Genomic DNA, 13,101 nt, shown 5'->3' with positions numbered 1-13,101 from the left:
CGCTCTTGTTACCCAGGCTGGAGTGCAATGGCGCGATCTCGGCTCACTGCAACCTCCGCCTCCTGGGTTCAGGCAATTCTCCTGCCTCAGCCTCCTGAGTAGCTGGGATTACAGGCACGCACCACCATGCCCAGCTAATTTTTTGTATTTTTAGTAGAGACGGGGTTTCACCATATTGACCAGGATGGTCTCGATCTCTTGACCTCGTGATCCACCCGCCTCGGCCTCCCAAAGTGCTGGGATTACAGGCTTGAGCCACCGCGCCCGGCCTAATAGTGGAGTTTCATCATGTTGCCCAGGCTAGTCTAGAATTCTTGGCCCAAGTGATCCTCCCACCTCAGCCTCCCAAAGTGCTGGGATTATAGGCATGGGCCACTGCACCTAGATTTTAAGATCAATATTGACAAGGTTGGGTCAATACTGATCATGATCATGAGGTCACCTGGCTTCTTACTGATAAGAACACAAAAGTCCAAGGTAAGCAAATCTATTTCTGGTAAATAAATCGGACTAAAGTTCAGGTTGGTTAAAAGCCACAAATGGCCAGGCTCGGTGGCTCACGCCTGTAGGTGAGAGGCCGAGACAAGTGGATCACAACGTTAGGAGATTGAGACCATCCTGGCCATGGTGAAACGTTATCACTACCAAAATACAAAAAATTAGTGGGCCGTGGCAGCACGTGCCTGTAGTCCCAGCTACTCAGGAGGCTGAGGCAGGGGAATCGCTTGAACCCAGGAGGTGGAGGTTGCAGTGAGATGAGACCCTGCCACTGCACTGTAGCCTGGCGACAGAATGAGACCCGCTTTGACTTTTTTTTTGTTTGGTTTTTGAGACAAAGTCTCACTCTGTCACCCAGGCTGGAGTGCAGTGTCACAATCTCAGCTCATGGCGACCTCCACCTCCCGGGTTCAAGCGATTCCCCTGCCTCAGCCTCCTGAGTGGTTGGGACTACAGGCATGCACCACCACACCTGGCTAATTTTTATGTTTGTAGTAGAGACAGGGTTTCACCATGTGGTCAGGCTGGTCTCGAACTCCTAAGCTGGTGATCTGCCCACCTCGGCTTCCCAAAGTGCTGGGATTACAGGCGTGAGTGACTGCGCCTGACCAAAAGCCACAAATCTTTAAAATGTTAATGTAATTAAATTAAAATTTTATTTAATTAATTTGAATTAAATAAATTAAATACAATTTTTGGTTCTAACCCATGCTCTGCAGCAGGTGCAGCAATGTGAATGCTTACCTTCCGGAACCCCTGGGTTTTGTTCCGACCAGATCCATGGATGAGCAAAGGATGGAAGAAAACAGTGTCTCCCTTCTCCATCACCAGGTGCACCCGGGCGGTATTTTCCTCATAGTCCTGGATCCCATGGAACATTTTGTTAACTCCCCCCTAGAATACGAAGTAAGCCAAGTCTATGTTTGAGGGAGTACCATAATTGAAAACAGTGTCAATTGCTCAACAGGGAAAGCAAACATCAGGGAAAGAAAGCATTTCTTTCTCCCAAGAGAAAGAAATGTCTAATTTAAATGTCTAAATTAAATGCTTACTTTTTTTTTTAGTATATAGAAGCCTCTCAGATATCTGGTTTGTAAGAGTCACATGTTGGCCAGGCATGGTGGCTCATGTCTATAATCTCAGCACTTTGGGAGGCCAATTTGGGAGAATTGCTTATGCTAAGGAGTTCAACATCAGCCTGGGAAACATGGCAAAACCCCATCTCTACAAAAACTGCAGAAGTTAGCTGGGTGTGGTGGTGTGAGCCTGTGGTCCCAGCTACTCAGGAGGCTGAGGTGGGAGGATCGATTGAGCCAGGAGGGGGACGTTGCAGAGATCACACCACTGCCCTTCAGCCTGGACAACAGAGCAAAACCCTGTCTCAAAAAATAATAGATACTTAAGTCACCGATTTTTTTGGAGCAAATGAACGATGTGGACTTTCCACCTGCCCTTCATGACCGCATTGTACAGGAAGATCTAGCTTAGCTTTGCCTTTTGTGGTTGACGCAGCTATCTCCTAGGCATTTCTAACCTGAATCTGTAAGTGTTCTCCTCCTCACCTAGATATTTAAAAAGATCCTTCATCTCTTATCCAGGAGTATCTCTGGAAAGTTAACTATTTTCCCAAAATAGGGGGAAGAAAATGCTCAATTTTTTTGAGCTCAAAAGCACTTATGTCACATCCAGAATAATGAAAGAATAGTAAATTAAAACGCTGTGTGTGTTTGTAACTATTTCCCAAATTAGTTACTGCTTTAGGTAATGGGGTTATGTCTTTATTAAAGAAATTGACATCAGAAGCACCTTGAGTCAGGGTGAAGGAAGCAGCCCATTCCTCTTCCTACCAGCATCCCCAGTTCCTTTTGGGAATGACTATATCCCTCTTAGACAGTGCTGAGACTCTGACCCAGAGCCCTGCTCTCCTGGCCAGGGTGAAGGCGTGGCCCACACTAAGCTAGTCACACCTCCCAGGCTGCATCTGAGCAGGGTATCTGAGGCTCTACGAGCTCCGGAAGCCCTGCAAACTGTTCCCTTTGCCTTCCGTCAGCCAAAGCGCACTGCAGTTGCTTGCACCAAACTTTACCTAAACCTTAGCTTCACTGATGAGTTTCACATGAAGTGGTTTTATATCAGGATCCAGACACTCACATATTTTCATTTGACACTAATTGTCGGTGCCAGAAATCTGAGACATTCTTTTATTATTATTATTATTATTATTGAGATGGAGTCTTGCTCCGTCGGCCAGGCTGGAGTGTACTGGTGCAATCTCAGCTCACTGCAACCTCCACCTCCCAGGTTCAAGTGATTCTCCTACCTCAGCCTCCCAAGTAGCTGAGACTACAGGAGCATGCCACCATGCCTAGCTAATCTTAGTATTTTTAGCAGAAACAGAGTTTCACCATGTTGGCCAGGCTGGTCTCAAACTCTTTACCTCAAGTGATCCACCCACCTAAGCCTCCCAAAGTGCTAGGATTACAGGCGTGAGTCACTGTGTCCAGCAGAGACAGGAGTTCTTAAAACCATGTTTTTTACTTCCTACCGAATCACAACTCATTCTCCCTGCGTTAACAATGGGGGCTCATTCCATTCACAGCATCATGGGATTCTAAGATCTTTTCTTTTCTCTTTCTTTTTTTTTTAGATGGAGTTTCACTCTTGTAGCCCAGGCTGGAGTGTAATGGCACAATCTTGGCTCACTGTAACCTCTGCCTCCTGGGTTCAAGCGATTCTCCTGCCTCAGCCTCCCTAGTAGCTGGGATTACAGGCATATGCCACCACACCCAACTAATTTTTGTATTTTTAGTAGAGACGAGGTTTCTCCATGTTGGTCAGGGTGGTCTTGAACTCCCAACCTCAGATAATCCACCCGCCTCAGCCTCCCAAAGTGCTGGAATTACAGGAGTGAGCCACCGCACCTGGCATGCTTTTTCTTTTGATATAGGAACTTGCTCTGTCACCCAGGCTGGAGTGCAGTAGCACCAGCATAGCTCACTGCAGCCTCAAACTCCTGGGTTCAAGTGACTCCCCTGCCTCAGCCTCCTGAATAGCTGGGACTACACACATACACCACCACGCCCAGCCAATTACTATTATTTTTAGAGATGGGACCTCACTATGTTGCCCAGGCTGGTCTTGAAGTCCTGGGCTCAAGGGATTCTCCCACCTTGGGTCCCACAGGATCTTTTTACCTTAGACCTAACATGTTACTAGTCATCTCACTGGTTTCTTTGCTTCTAGACTCCTATACCTCCAATGTGTCCTGCACCAGACCATGACATGATTGTCCTCGAAGAGCTCATCTGACCCCATCACTCATGAGCTGAAATGCATTGAATAGTTTCACACATCAACAGCTGAATGGATGAACATACCACGGCGCAGCCATGCAATGGAATTCTGCTCAGCAAAGCAAGGGCAAGAGCTGCGTCATACACAGCAGCATCAGTGAACCTCACAATCACCACGTGGAGTGAAAGAAGCCAGACTGGAACAAAAAAATCTATACTATGTGATTCCATGTCTGTGACACTTTAGAAAACGCAAACTAGGCGGGGCGCTGTGGCTCACACCTGTACTGTAATCCCAGCACTTTGGGAGGCAGAGGTGGGCGGATTACGAGGCCCGGAGTTTGAGACCAGCTGACCAACATGGAGAAACCCCGTCTCTACTAAAAATACAAAATTAGCCGGGTGCGGTGGCACATGCCTGTAATCCCAGCTGCTCCAGAGGCTGAGGCAGGAGAATCGCTTAAACCTGGAAGGCGGAGTTTGCGGTGAGCCGAGATCGCACCATTGCACTCCAGCCTGGGCAAGCGAAACTCCGTCTCAAAAAAAAAAAAAAAAAAAAAAGAAAGAAAGAAAGAAAAGAAAAATGCAAACTAATCTGTAGTAACAGAAAGCAACTCAGTGGAGCAGGGAAGGGAAAGACGGAGTGTCCTGATTGTGGTGATGATTTCGCAGGTGTGCGTGTGTAAAAAATGATCAAATGATACACGCAAAACACAATTTACATGACAATTATACCTTAATAAAACTTTTTTTTTTTTTTTAACTAAAAGCTCTTTGATCGTCCTAAAAAGTTCAAACTAAAAAGTTCCTATTCTCCCCCCAGATAAACTGCAGACTTGTTAGTATAGCGGCCTTTTCTAATCTGGTCCTAATGTACCCTTTTGTGTTCGCCTCCTCTGCTACTCCCCAAAATATGCCCCCACCCCCAGCCCATCTAGAATTCAAGCTCCCCGGGTCTTTCCCATTCTTTGGTCAGGTTCAGGCTTGCCCTTGACCTTGTGCCTTCCCATATAGACTCTTCCCTATGGGGCATTCTACCCTGTCCTGCAAGGCTCAGGTCAAATACCAGCCTCCCCAGATCCTTTGCCGGTCTCTGCATTTGCAAGGAGACAACCTCTCCTTCCTTACTCTGAGGGCCATCAGGTAGTGAGTAAGACTAACTTGGTGCCTACCACACACATCTGGGGTTCACGTGATTATGTCTTAGCTTTGCAGCTAGCTTTACAGTCTTCGACACGATACAGCACCGAACCAAGCTCCCCATCTTGGCTGGCTTTCACACACATGTTGAGGCCAGGTACAGTGGTTCATTCCTTTAATCTCAGCACTTTGGGAGGTCAAGTCACTGGATCACTTGAGGTCAGGAGTTTGAGACCAGCCTGGCCAACATAGAGAAACCCCATCTCTACTAAAAATACAAAAATTAGCTGGGCATGGTGGTGCACACCTATAGTCCCGGCTACTAGGGAGACTGAGGCAGGAGGATTGCTTGAACCCGGGAGGTGGAGGTTGCAGTAAGTTGAGCAAGATCCTGTCTCAAAAAAAAAAAAAAAAAAGTGTTCAAAAAAAAATAATTGTGATGAATGTCTTCTCCGGCATCCTTGAACTGTTTCTGATCTTCATTGCAAATCTTAGTGCAATGTTTTGCTCAGAAACGAAATGCCATCTCATTTGTAAGCCTTTTTTGGATACTGATGTGAAACAGAAACCGCAAAGGAGACAGATCAAGACTCAGCCACAGGCAGACCTACCTCCCACTTGGGGTAATCGTGGGGCTTCAGGGAGCCCCTGTGGGTGCCTGGGAGCACAACCAGACAGCCGTTGTTCCGGTCGATGGGCTCCATTGCCGTCCAGGCGCAAACGATGAGATTGCTGGGCCTGAAGGGGAAATAGTGCAGGTCCTGGTGCAGGGGATGGCGGGACGTCTTCTTGCCTGAAAGAAAACCTGCTATTAAAGGATGCTCGAGGCCGGGTGCAGTGGCTCACGCCTGTAACTGAAGCAGACGGATTGCTTGAGCCCAGGACTTCAAGACCAACCCAGGAAACATAGTGAGACCTCGTTTCTACAGAAAAAAAACTAAAAATTAGCCAAGCACGGTGGCATGCACCTGTAGTTGCAGCTACTTGGGAGGCTGAGGTGGGAGGGGAGGATCACCTGAGCCTGGAGGCTGAGCTGCAGTGAGCTGTGATTGCACCACTGCCTTCCAGCCTGGGCAACAGAGTGAGACCCTGTCTCAAAAAAAAAAAAAAAAAAAAAAAACCTGGGTGCAGTGGTTCATGCCTTTAATCCCAACACTTTGGGAGGCTGAGGTGGGTGGATCATCTGAGGTAAGGAGTTCAAGACCATGCTGACCAACACAATTAAATCCCATCTCTATTAAAAATACAAAAAAAGAAGAAGAAGAAGAAAAAAAAGCTGAGTGTGGTGGCTAGCACTTGTAATCTCAGCTACTCAGGAGGCTGAGGCAGAAGAATCCCTTGAATCTCGGAGGCAGAGGTTGCAGTGAGCCAAGATGGAGCCACTGCGCTCCAGACTGGGCAACAGAGCAAGACTCCATCTCAAAAATAAATCAATAAAAGTTCGCTAAGAGGTCCTCACCCCCGAGGACAATAGTCACTCCGTGCCCAGTGTCCAGTTGGCGTGCCCATGACCACATGGACATTTTCCCCTGGTTTGCTCGCTAAGCCTGGCTCCTGGCCAGCTGATCTCTTCAGGGAGGGAGAAACCTGGTAATGCTAAGCTGCCTTCTATCACATAAACCTCTCCCGGTGATCAGAAGGAAGAAAAGGTAGAAAGGATAGGGGAGTCTCTCATGGCTGGTTTGTACTGCAGGCATAGAGGAATTTCTCAGTGTAGTACGAGTGATCTATACTAGAATCTCTGGACTTGAACTCCTGGGCTTGAATGATCCTCCCTGCTAGCCTCCTGAGTAGCTGGGTCCATAGGTGCGTGCTCATGCCCAGCTTGGGGAAGGTTATTGAAATATAGAAACCTGGGTTATATTTCTCAATCAGTCTCTCTGCCAATGAGGTCTTAGAATCTACATTTTAGCAAGCACAAGACATTTTAAAGACAACTATAGGCTGGGTGCAGTGACTTACACCTGTAATCCCAGCACTTTGGGAGGCCAAGGTGGGTGGATCACCTGAGGTCAGGAGTTTGAGACCAGCCTGGCCAACATGGCAAAACCGCATCTCTATGAAAAATACAAAAATTAGCCAGGCATGGTGGCGCATGCCTGTAATCCCAGCTACTTGGAAGGCTGAGGCAGGAGAATCCTTTGAACCCAGGAGGTAGAGGTGGCAGTAAGCTGAGATCTCACCACTGTACTCCAGCCTGGGTAACAGAGCAAGACTCCATGCCAAAAAAAAAAAAAAAAAAAATGGCAACTATAGTCTGTGACTCATAGTTGCAATTTAAATTGTATTAATTATAATAACGCCCTATCAGGAATGCAAGAATTCACACTATCACAGCTAAAAAGAGCTGATCAAGCTTAGCGATATCGAACGTCAGAAACCTTTGACACATGAACAGTTATGTCTGTTAAACTGCATTTTTGGGGAGCCAGTCATCTGAAAATTCAGCAACAGTTCTACAGTTAGTGTCTGAAATCATTATCGCATTTCACTGTTGTTATAGCATAAGTTATTTTAAGACTTCCTCATCCAAAGTTTGATAGTTACACGTATGATTAGATATCACTGATTTTATCTTATTATTTTGTTTGGTTGTATTTTGTTTATTTTTTAGAGATGGGGTCTCACTCTGTCACCCAGGCTATCATAGCTCACTGCAGCCTTCAACTCCCGGGCCCAGGGATCCTCCCCGCTCAGCCCCCCAAGGAGCAGGGACTGCAAGTGCGCACCACCATGCCTGGATATTTTTAAGTTTTATTTTTAGAGACAGAATCTTACTTTGCCCAGGCCACTCTCAAACTCCTGGCCTCAGAGATCTTCCTCCCGCAGTCTCCTAAAATGCTGAAATTACAGGCATGAGTCACTGCACCCAGCCAACCGTACACATTTTAATGAAACCATTGTTCTTTTTCTTGCCTCCCCCTCATAATTACCAGCATCTGGAGGTTTGTTTATCAACATCGTGTGCATGGCCATAATATTAGGTCCAGTGAAGCACTCCACATACTTCAGAATCTAAGGAAACAAAAAAACAAAAACAAACCTCCTGGGAAATCCGAAGTATGGCAGCTGGTACAAAGTACAGTAGCTATCCACGCAAGAACCACGGAGGCAACAGTTTAAGAACCAAGTGGAACTTCACATCACCGCAGACAAGGCATGACGAACCCAGCCATGGGAAATCATTCTGAATCTGTAACATGGAATTAAATGGACTTTTTCTGAGCTAGATGAGAATGAAACCATTTTTTTTTTTTTTTTTTTTTTTTGAGACGGAGTTTCACTTTTGTTACCCAGGCTGGAGTGCAATGGCGCGATCTCGGCTCACCGCAACCTCCGCCTCCTGGGTTCAGGCAATTCTCCTGCCTCAGCCTCCTGAGTAGTTGGGATTACAGGCACATGCCACCATGCCCAGCTAATGTTTTGTATTTTTAGTAGAGACGGGGTTTCACCATGTTGACCAGGATGGTCTTGATCTCTTGACCTCGTGATCCACCCGCCTCGGCCTCCCAAAGTGCTGGGATTACAGGCTTGAGCCACCGCGCCCGGCCAGAAACCATTTTTTTTTCTACAAGAAAGATAGGAGTTTTGACGACATGTCAATAGAGCTTTCTTCTCAACCCAAGCCACAGAGGGTTGCTCAGTGGGAGGGCAGTTTCCTCTTTTCTCGTTGGAGCCCCTGTATACAAAGAGCCACAGACGGCCCCACATGATTCACAGCTGTCATGAGTAGCCCAGAAGAAAGCAGAACAGCGGTGTGGAGGACATTTGGCAATTGGGGACACATGGCACTTGACAACTCATTACTGAGATCTGGGAACCAAGCGGTGACAGGAAATGGGGAAGCAAGAGTGAATAAGCAAAGCAGGTTCCAGGGCTTAGATGAAAGATGTTAAACCAGCAATGACGTGGGCAGAGTGGCCGAGAGACACCGTATGATGAAGAAAAGGCCAACACGGGAACGTGTGACATGGTGTTCCCGTGTTGGCCTTTTCTTCATAATACATGGTGACAGGAGGAGCTGGTTTAGTCACGGGGCCTGGGAGCTGGGCTGCTGCTACCTCATACACAGAACCCAGCAATGAAGCGGGGAAAAGCAGAACGGGCTTAACACTGAGACTGGGCACAGTGGCTCACACCTATAATCCCAGCACTCTGGGAGGCTGAGGCAGGCGGATCGCTTGAGGTCAGGAGTTCAAGACCAGCCTGACCAACATGGTGAAATTCCGTCTCTACTGAAAACACAAAAATTGGCCAGGTATGGTGGTGGGTGCCTGGAATCCCAACTACTTGGGAAGCTGAAGGAGGAGAATCACTTGAACCCAGGAGGCAGATGGAGGTTGCAGTGAGCTGGGATCATACCATTGCACTCCGGCCTGGGCGACAAGAGTGACACTCTGCCTCAAAAAAAAAAAAAAAAGAAAAAAAAAGAAAAAAAAACCATGATATTAAAATTCTGATTCTGAAAAAAAAAAAAAAAATGACTCCAAAAATGAGCCACTTTCTACTGCTTCCTCACTATTTGAGCTCTTGGGTATAAGGAATTTTGATAATTTGAGTCTGAAACCCTTGAAAGGTTATCAAAAGCCTAGGAGTCAGGCACATACCTGCTTTTTATAAAGCCTGGTATTTTCTGGCATTCCCCTAGGCTGGTGTTTCCTAAATCCCAACCCTTTAAGAGCCATCCTCACAACTTGTGGCATACTTTGTACTGTTATTTAGCCAATGATTTCCCTATCCTCAGTTAGCTCACTTCTTCTACTTAATCCTTTTTTTTTTTTTTTTTTGTCTTCTTTTTTGAAAATAGAGACAGTGGTCTCACTACGTTGCCCAGGCTGGTCTTGAACTCCTGGCCTCAGGAGATCTTCAGCTTCAGCCTCCCAAAGGGCCACTGTGCCTGGCCTTTTAATTTCATCTTGTCCTAATTAACAACATTCCTGAAATCATGAGTGTGGTACACTGTTGAGTTGTTTCCAATACATTTAAGAATAAATATCTAGCTATTAAAATAATTTATACCTCCTGGCCATGAACCACCAGATACTGATCCCACACTTTAGAAACGTAGGAAATTGGCTGGGCATGGTGGCTCATGCCTGTAATCCTAGCACTTTGGGAGGCCAAGATGGGTGGATCACCTGAGGTCAGGAGTTCGAGACCAGCCTAACCAACATGGTGAAACCCTGGATCTACTAAAAAATACAAAAATTAGCCAGGTGTGGTGGTGGGCGCCTGTAAACCCAGCTACTTGGGAGGCTGAGGCAGGAGAATCACTTGAATCCGGGAGGTAGAGGTTGTAGTGAGCCAAGATCGCACCACTGCACTCCAGTGTGGGCAACAGAGTGAGATCCCATCTCCAGAAAATAAAATTAAAATAAAATCTGCTGACTTTACTCAATCCAACTCCTTTCCACATCCAGCTCTAAGAATAATAGTTCCTAGGCTCAAGTGATCCACCTGCCTAGGCCTCCCAGGGTGCTGGGATTACATGAGTGAGCCACTGCGCTAGGCCAAATCAGCGGGTTTTACAGGCAGGTATACACACTGGCAATGAAGCGCAAGCAAAGCAAGGGCGGTCTCTGACCTCAGGGAGAGTGCAGTATCTGAAGAGCTCCTTATCTTCCTGGAAATCCTGGACCTTCGTGATCATCTTCTCACCGTGAGCATATTCTGATTTCAAAATGGCCACGTCCCTCATTACTGTTAATCCTAATGGTTTCACCTCCTTTCTGCAGATTTTTTCAAACTCATTCCTAGAAAATTGAATTTGCAAATGATGTCATTACCACTGGCTTGAAGCACCTGCCCGGCCCTCCTCTGCGGAAAGGTTTGCAGACTTGAGGGGTGGTGTCTCTGTACTAAGTTGACCTCCAGCTGGAGGAGAATAATTCCAGCGAAAGCGAGGAGGAACTGTCAGGCTGGAATCCACTACCAGAATTAAATCATTCCTTAGTTTAGCATACCAGTAGGGAAATGTTATGATTTGGTTACATTGTAATATAATAGAAACACTTCTGTAGCACTTACCATGGGCTCTATTCCATGTGCTTTCTGTATATTTCACCTTATTTAGTCCTAACAACAGTAGGACATAAGTACTATTATTATTATTATTATTATTATTATTATTTTGAGATGGAGTCTTGCTCAGTTGCCCAGGCTGGAGTGCAGTGGTGCAATCTGGACTCACTGTAACCTCTGCCTCCCAGGTTCAAGCAATTCTCCTGCCTCAGCCTCCCAGTAGCTGGGATTACAGGCACCTGCCACCACTCCTGGCTAATTTTTTTTTGAATTTTTAGTAGAGATGGTATTTCACTATGTTGGCCAGGCTGGTCTTGAACCCCTGACCTCAAACGATTCACCCGCCTCAGTCTCCCAAAGTGCTGGGATTACAGGTGTGAACCACCACACCTGGCAAGTACTATTACTATTGCCATTTTACAGATGAGAAAACAGAGGCATGGGATGTTGAGTAAATTTCCCCAGGACACATGATATTAAGTGTCTATAGAGCTGACACTGAAGCCCGGGTGTGGTGGCTCCCAACTGTAATCCCAGCAACTCAGGAGGGTGAGGCCAGGAGTTCAAGGCCAGCCTGGGCAGCATAGTGAGAACCCCATCTCTAAAAACAAATTAAAAATTAGCCAAGTGTGGTGGTGCACACCTGTGGTCCCAGCTAGCCAGGTGGCTAAGGCAGGAGGATTGCTTGAGCCCAGGAATTAGAGGCTGCAGTGAGCTATGATAACACCACTGCATTCCAGCCTACACAACAGAGCAAGACCCTTTTTCTATAAAAAATAAAAAAGCCTGTCTGGCCCCTGAGCCCATGCTTTTAAATATTTCCCAACAAACCAAATAATTAAAAAAATCTGTACATGCAGGAGTGAATCCACCATGTATTCTCATTACATGCACACAATACATACTTTTGTAAAATAACAAACAGTGTTACTGTACCGAAAGCGTTGGATATCAGCATCAGATACCAGATTTTTAATTACAAGATACCCATTTTCTTCATAAAATTTTCTCTGTTCCAGGGTGAGAACATTATTATCCAGACTATACCTAAAGGAGAAAAAGAATTCCCAAATAAGTTAAATTTTTAAATTGCAGGCTCTGCACAGTGGCTCACACCTGTAATCCCAGCACCTTGGAAGGCTGAGGCAAGTGGATCACTTGAGGTCAGGAGTTCAAGACCAGCCCAGGCAACATGATGAAACTCTGTCTCTACAAGAAATACTGGATGTGCCACTGCACTCCAGCTTGGGTGACAGAGTGATACGTGTCTCAAAAAAAAAAAATTTTTTTTTTTAATTACAACCTAAAAATATGTATAAAGAACCTGACGCCCGGTGTGGTGGCTCACGCCTATAATCTGAGCACTTTGGGAGGCTGAGGCGGGTGGATCACCTCAGGTCAGGAGTTTGAGACCAGCCTGAGGTCAGGAGTTTGAGACCAGTTTGAGACAGAGAGAGACTCCGTCTTAAAAACAAAAACAAACAAACAGACAACAACAACAAAAAAAAACCTAAGAAATGTTCATGCTCTTCAATCCAGCATTTCTTTTTTTTTTTTTTTTTTTTTTGAGATTGAGTTTCGCTTTTGTTGCCCAGGCTGGAGTGCAGTGGTGTGATCTCGGCTCACTGCAACCTCCGCCTCTCGAGTTCAAGTGATTCTCCTGTATCAGCCTCCCAAGTAGCTGGGATTACAGGCACCCACCACCATGTCCGGCTAATTTTTTGGTATTTTTAGTAGAGATGGACTTTCACCATTTTGGCCAGGGTGGTCTCAAACTTCTTCTCAAACTCCTGACCTCAAGTGATCCAGCTGCCTCAGCCTCCCAAAGTGCTGGGATAACAGGTGTGAACCACCCTGCCCGGCCCAATCCAGCATTTCTAAGACCAAGGAAATAATTTGAAAACTTAAGCCTTATGTTCAAAACATTAACTATAGTCACATTAATTAAACAAAAATAGTGCATTAATAGAAGAAAAATTAACTACTGACATTATGTTCACTCAGTGGAATATGACTCAGATGTTAAAAATTAAGACCATATTGCCGGGCGCGGTGGCTCAAGCCTGTAATCCCAGCACTTTGGGAGGCCGAGGCGGGTGGATCACAAGGTCAAGAGATCAAGACCATCCTGGTCAACATGGTGAAACCC

At 46.1% G+C, this 13,101-nt stretch overlaps 1 protein-coding gene across 3 annotated transcripts in view; it reads right to left on the bottom strand.

The window, feature by feature from the left end:
* Window positions 1-13,101, bottom strand: part of PHYH (phytanoyl-CoA 2-hydroxylase) — a 37,771-nt gene that overhangs the window by 20,639 nt on the left and 4,031 nt on the right. For all 3 annotated transcript variants that reach the window (XM_032244036.1, XM_032244038.1, XM_032244037.1), the window contains exons 3-7: window positions 11,889-11,999; window positions 10,516-10,684; window positions 7,865-7,946; window positions 5,543-5,724; window positions 1,243-1,392 (exon numbers count right to left, since the gene is read on the bottom strand). In XM_032244036.1, coding sequence (XP_032099927.1) covers window positions 1,243-1,392; window positions 5,543-5,724; window positions 7,865-7,946; window positions 10,516-10,684; window positions 11,889-11,999 — 694 coding nt within the window. The remainder of the gene's footprint in view (window positions 1-1,242; window positions 1,393-5,542; window positions 5,725-7,864; window positions 7,947-10,515; window positions 10,685-11,888; window positions 12,000-13,101) is intronic.

This window comes from Sapajus apella, unplaced genomic scaffold (assembly GCF_009761245.1).
Source record: "Sapajus apella isolate SASKATOON/1434 unplaced genomic scaffold, GSC_monkey_1.0 scaffold53, whole genome shotgun sequence".
NCBI classification, from domain to species: Eukaryota; Metazoa; Chordata; class Mammalia; order Primates; family Cebidae; genus Sapajus; species Sapajus apella.
This window is presented reverse-complemented; position numbering and strand designations above follow the sequence as displayed.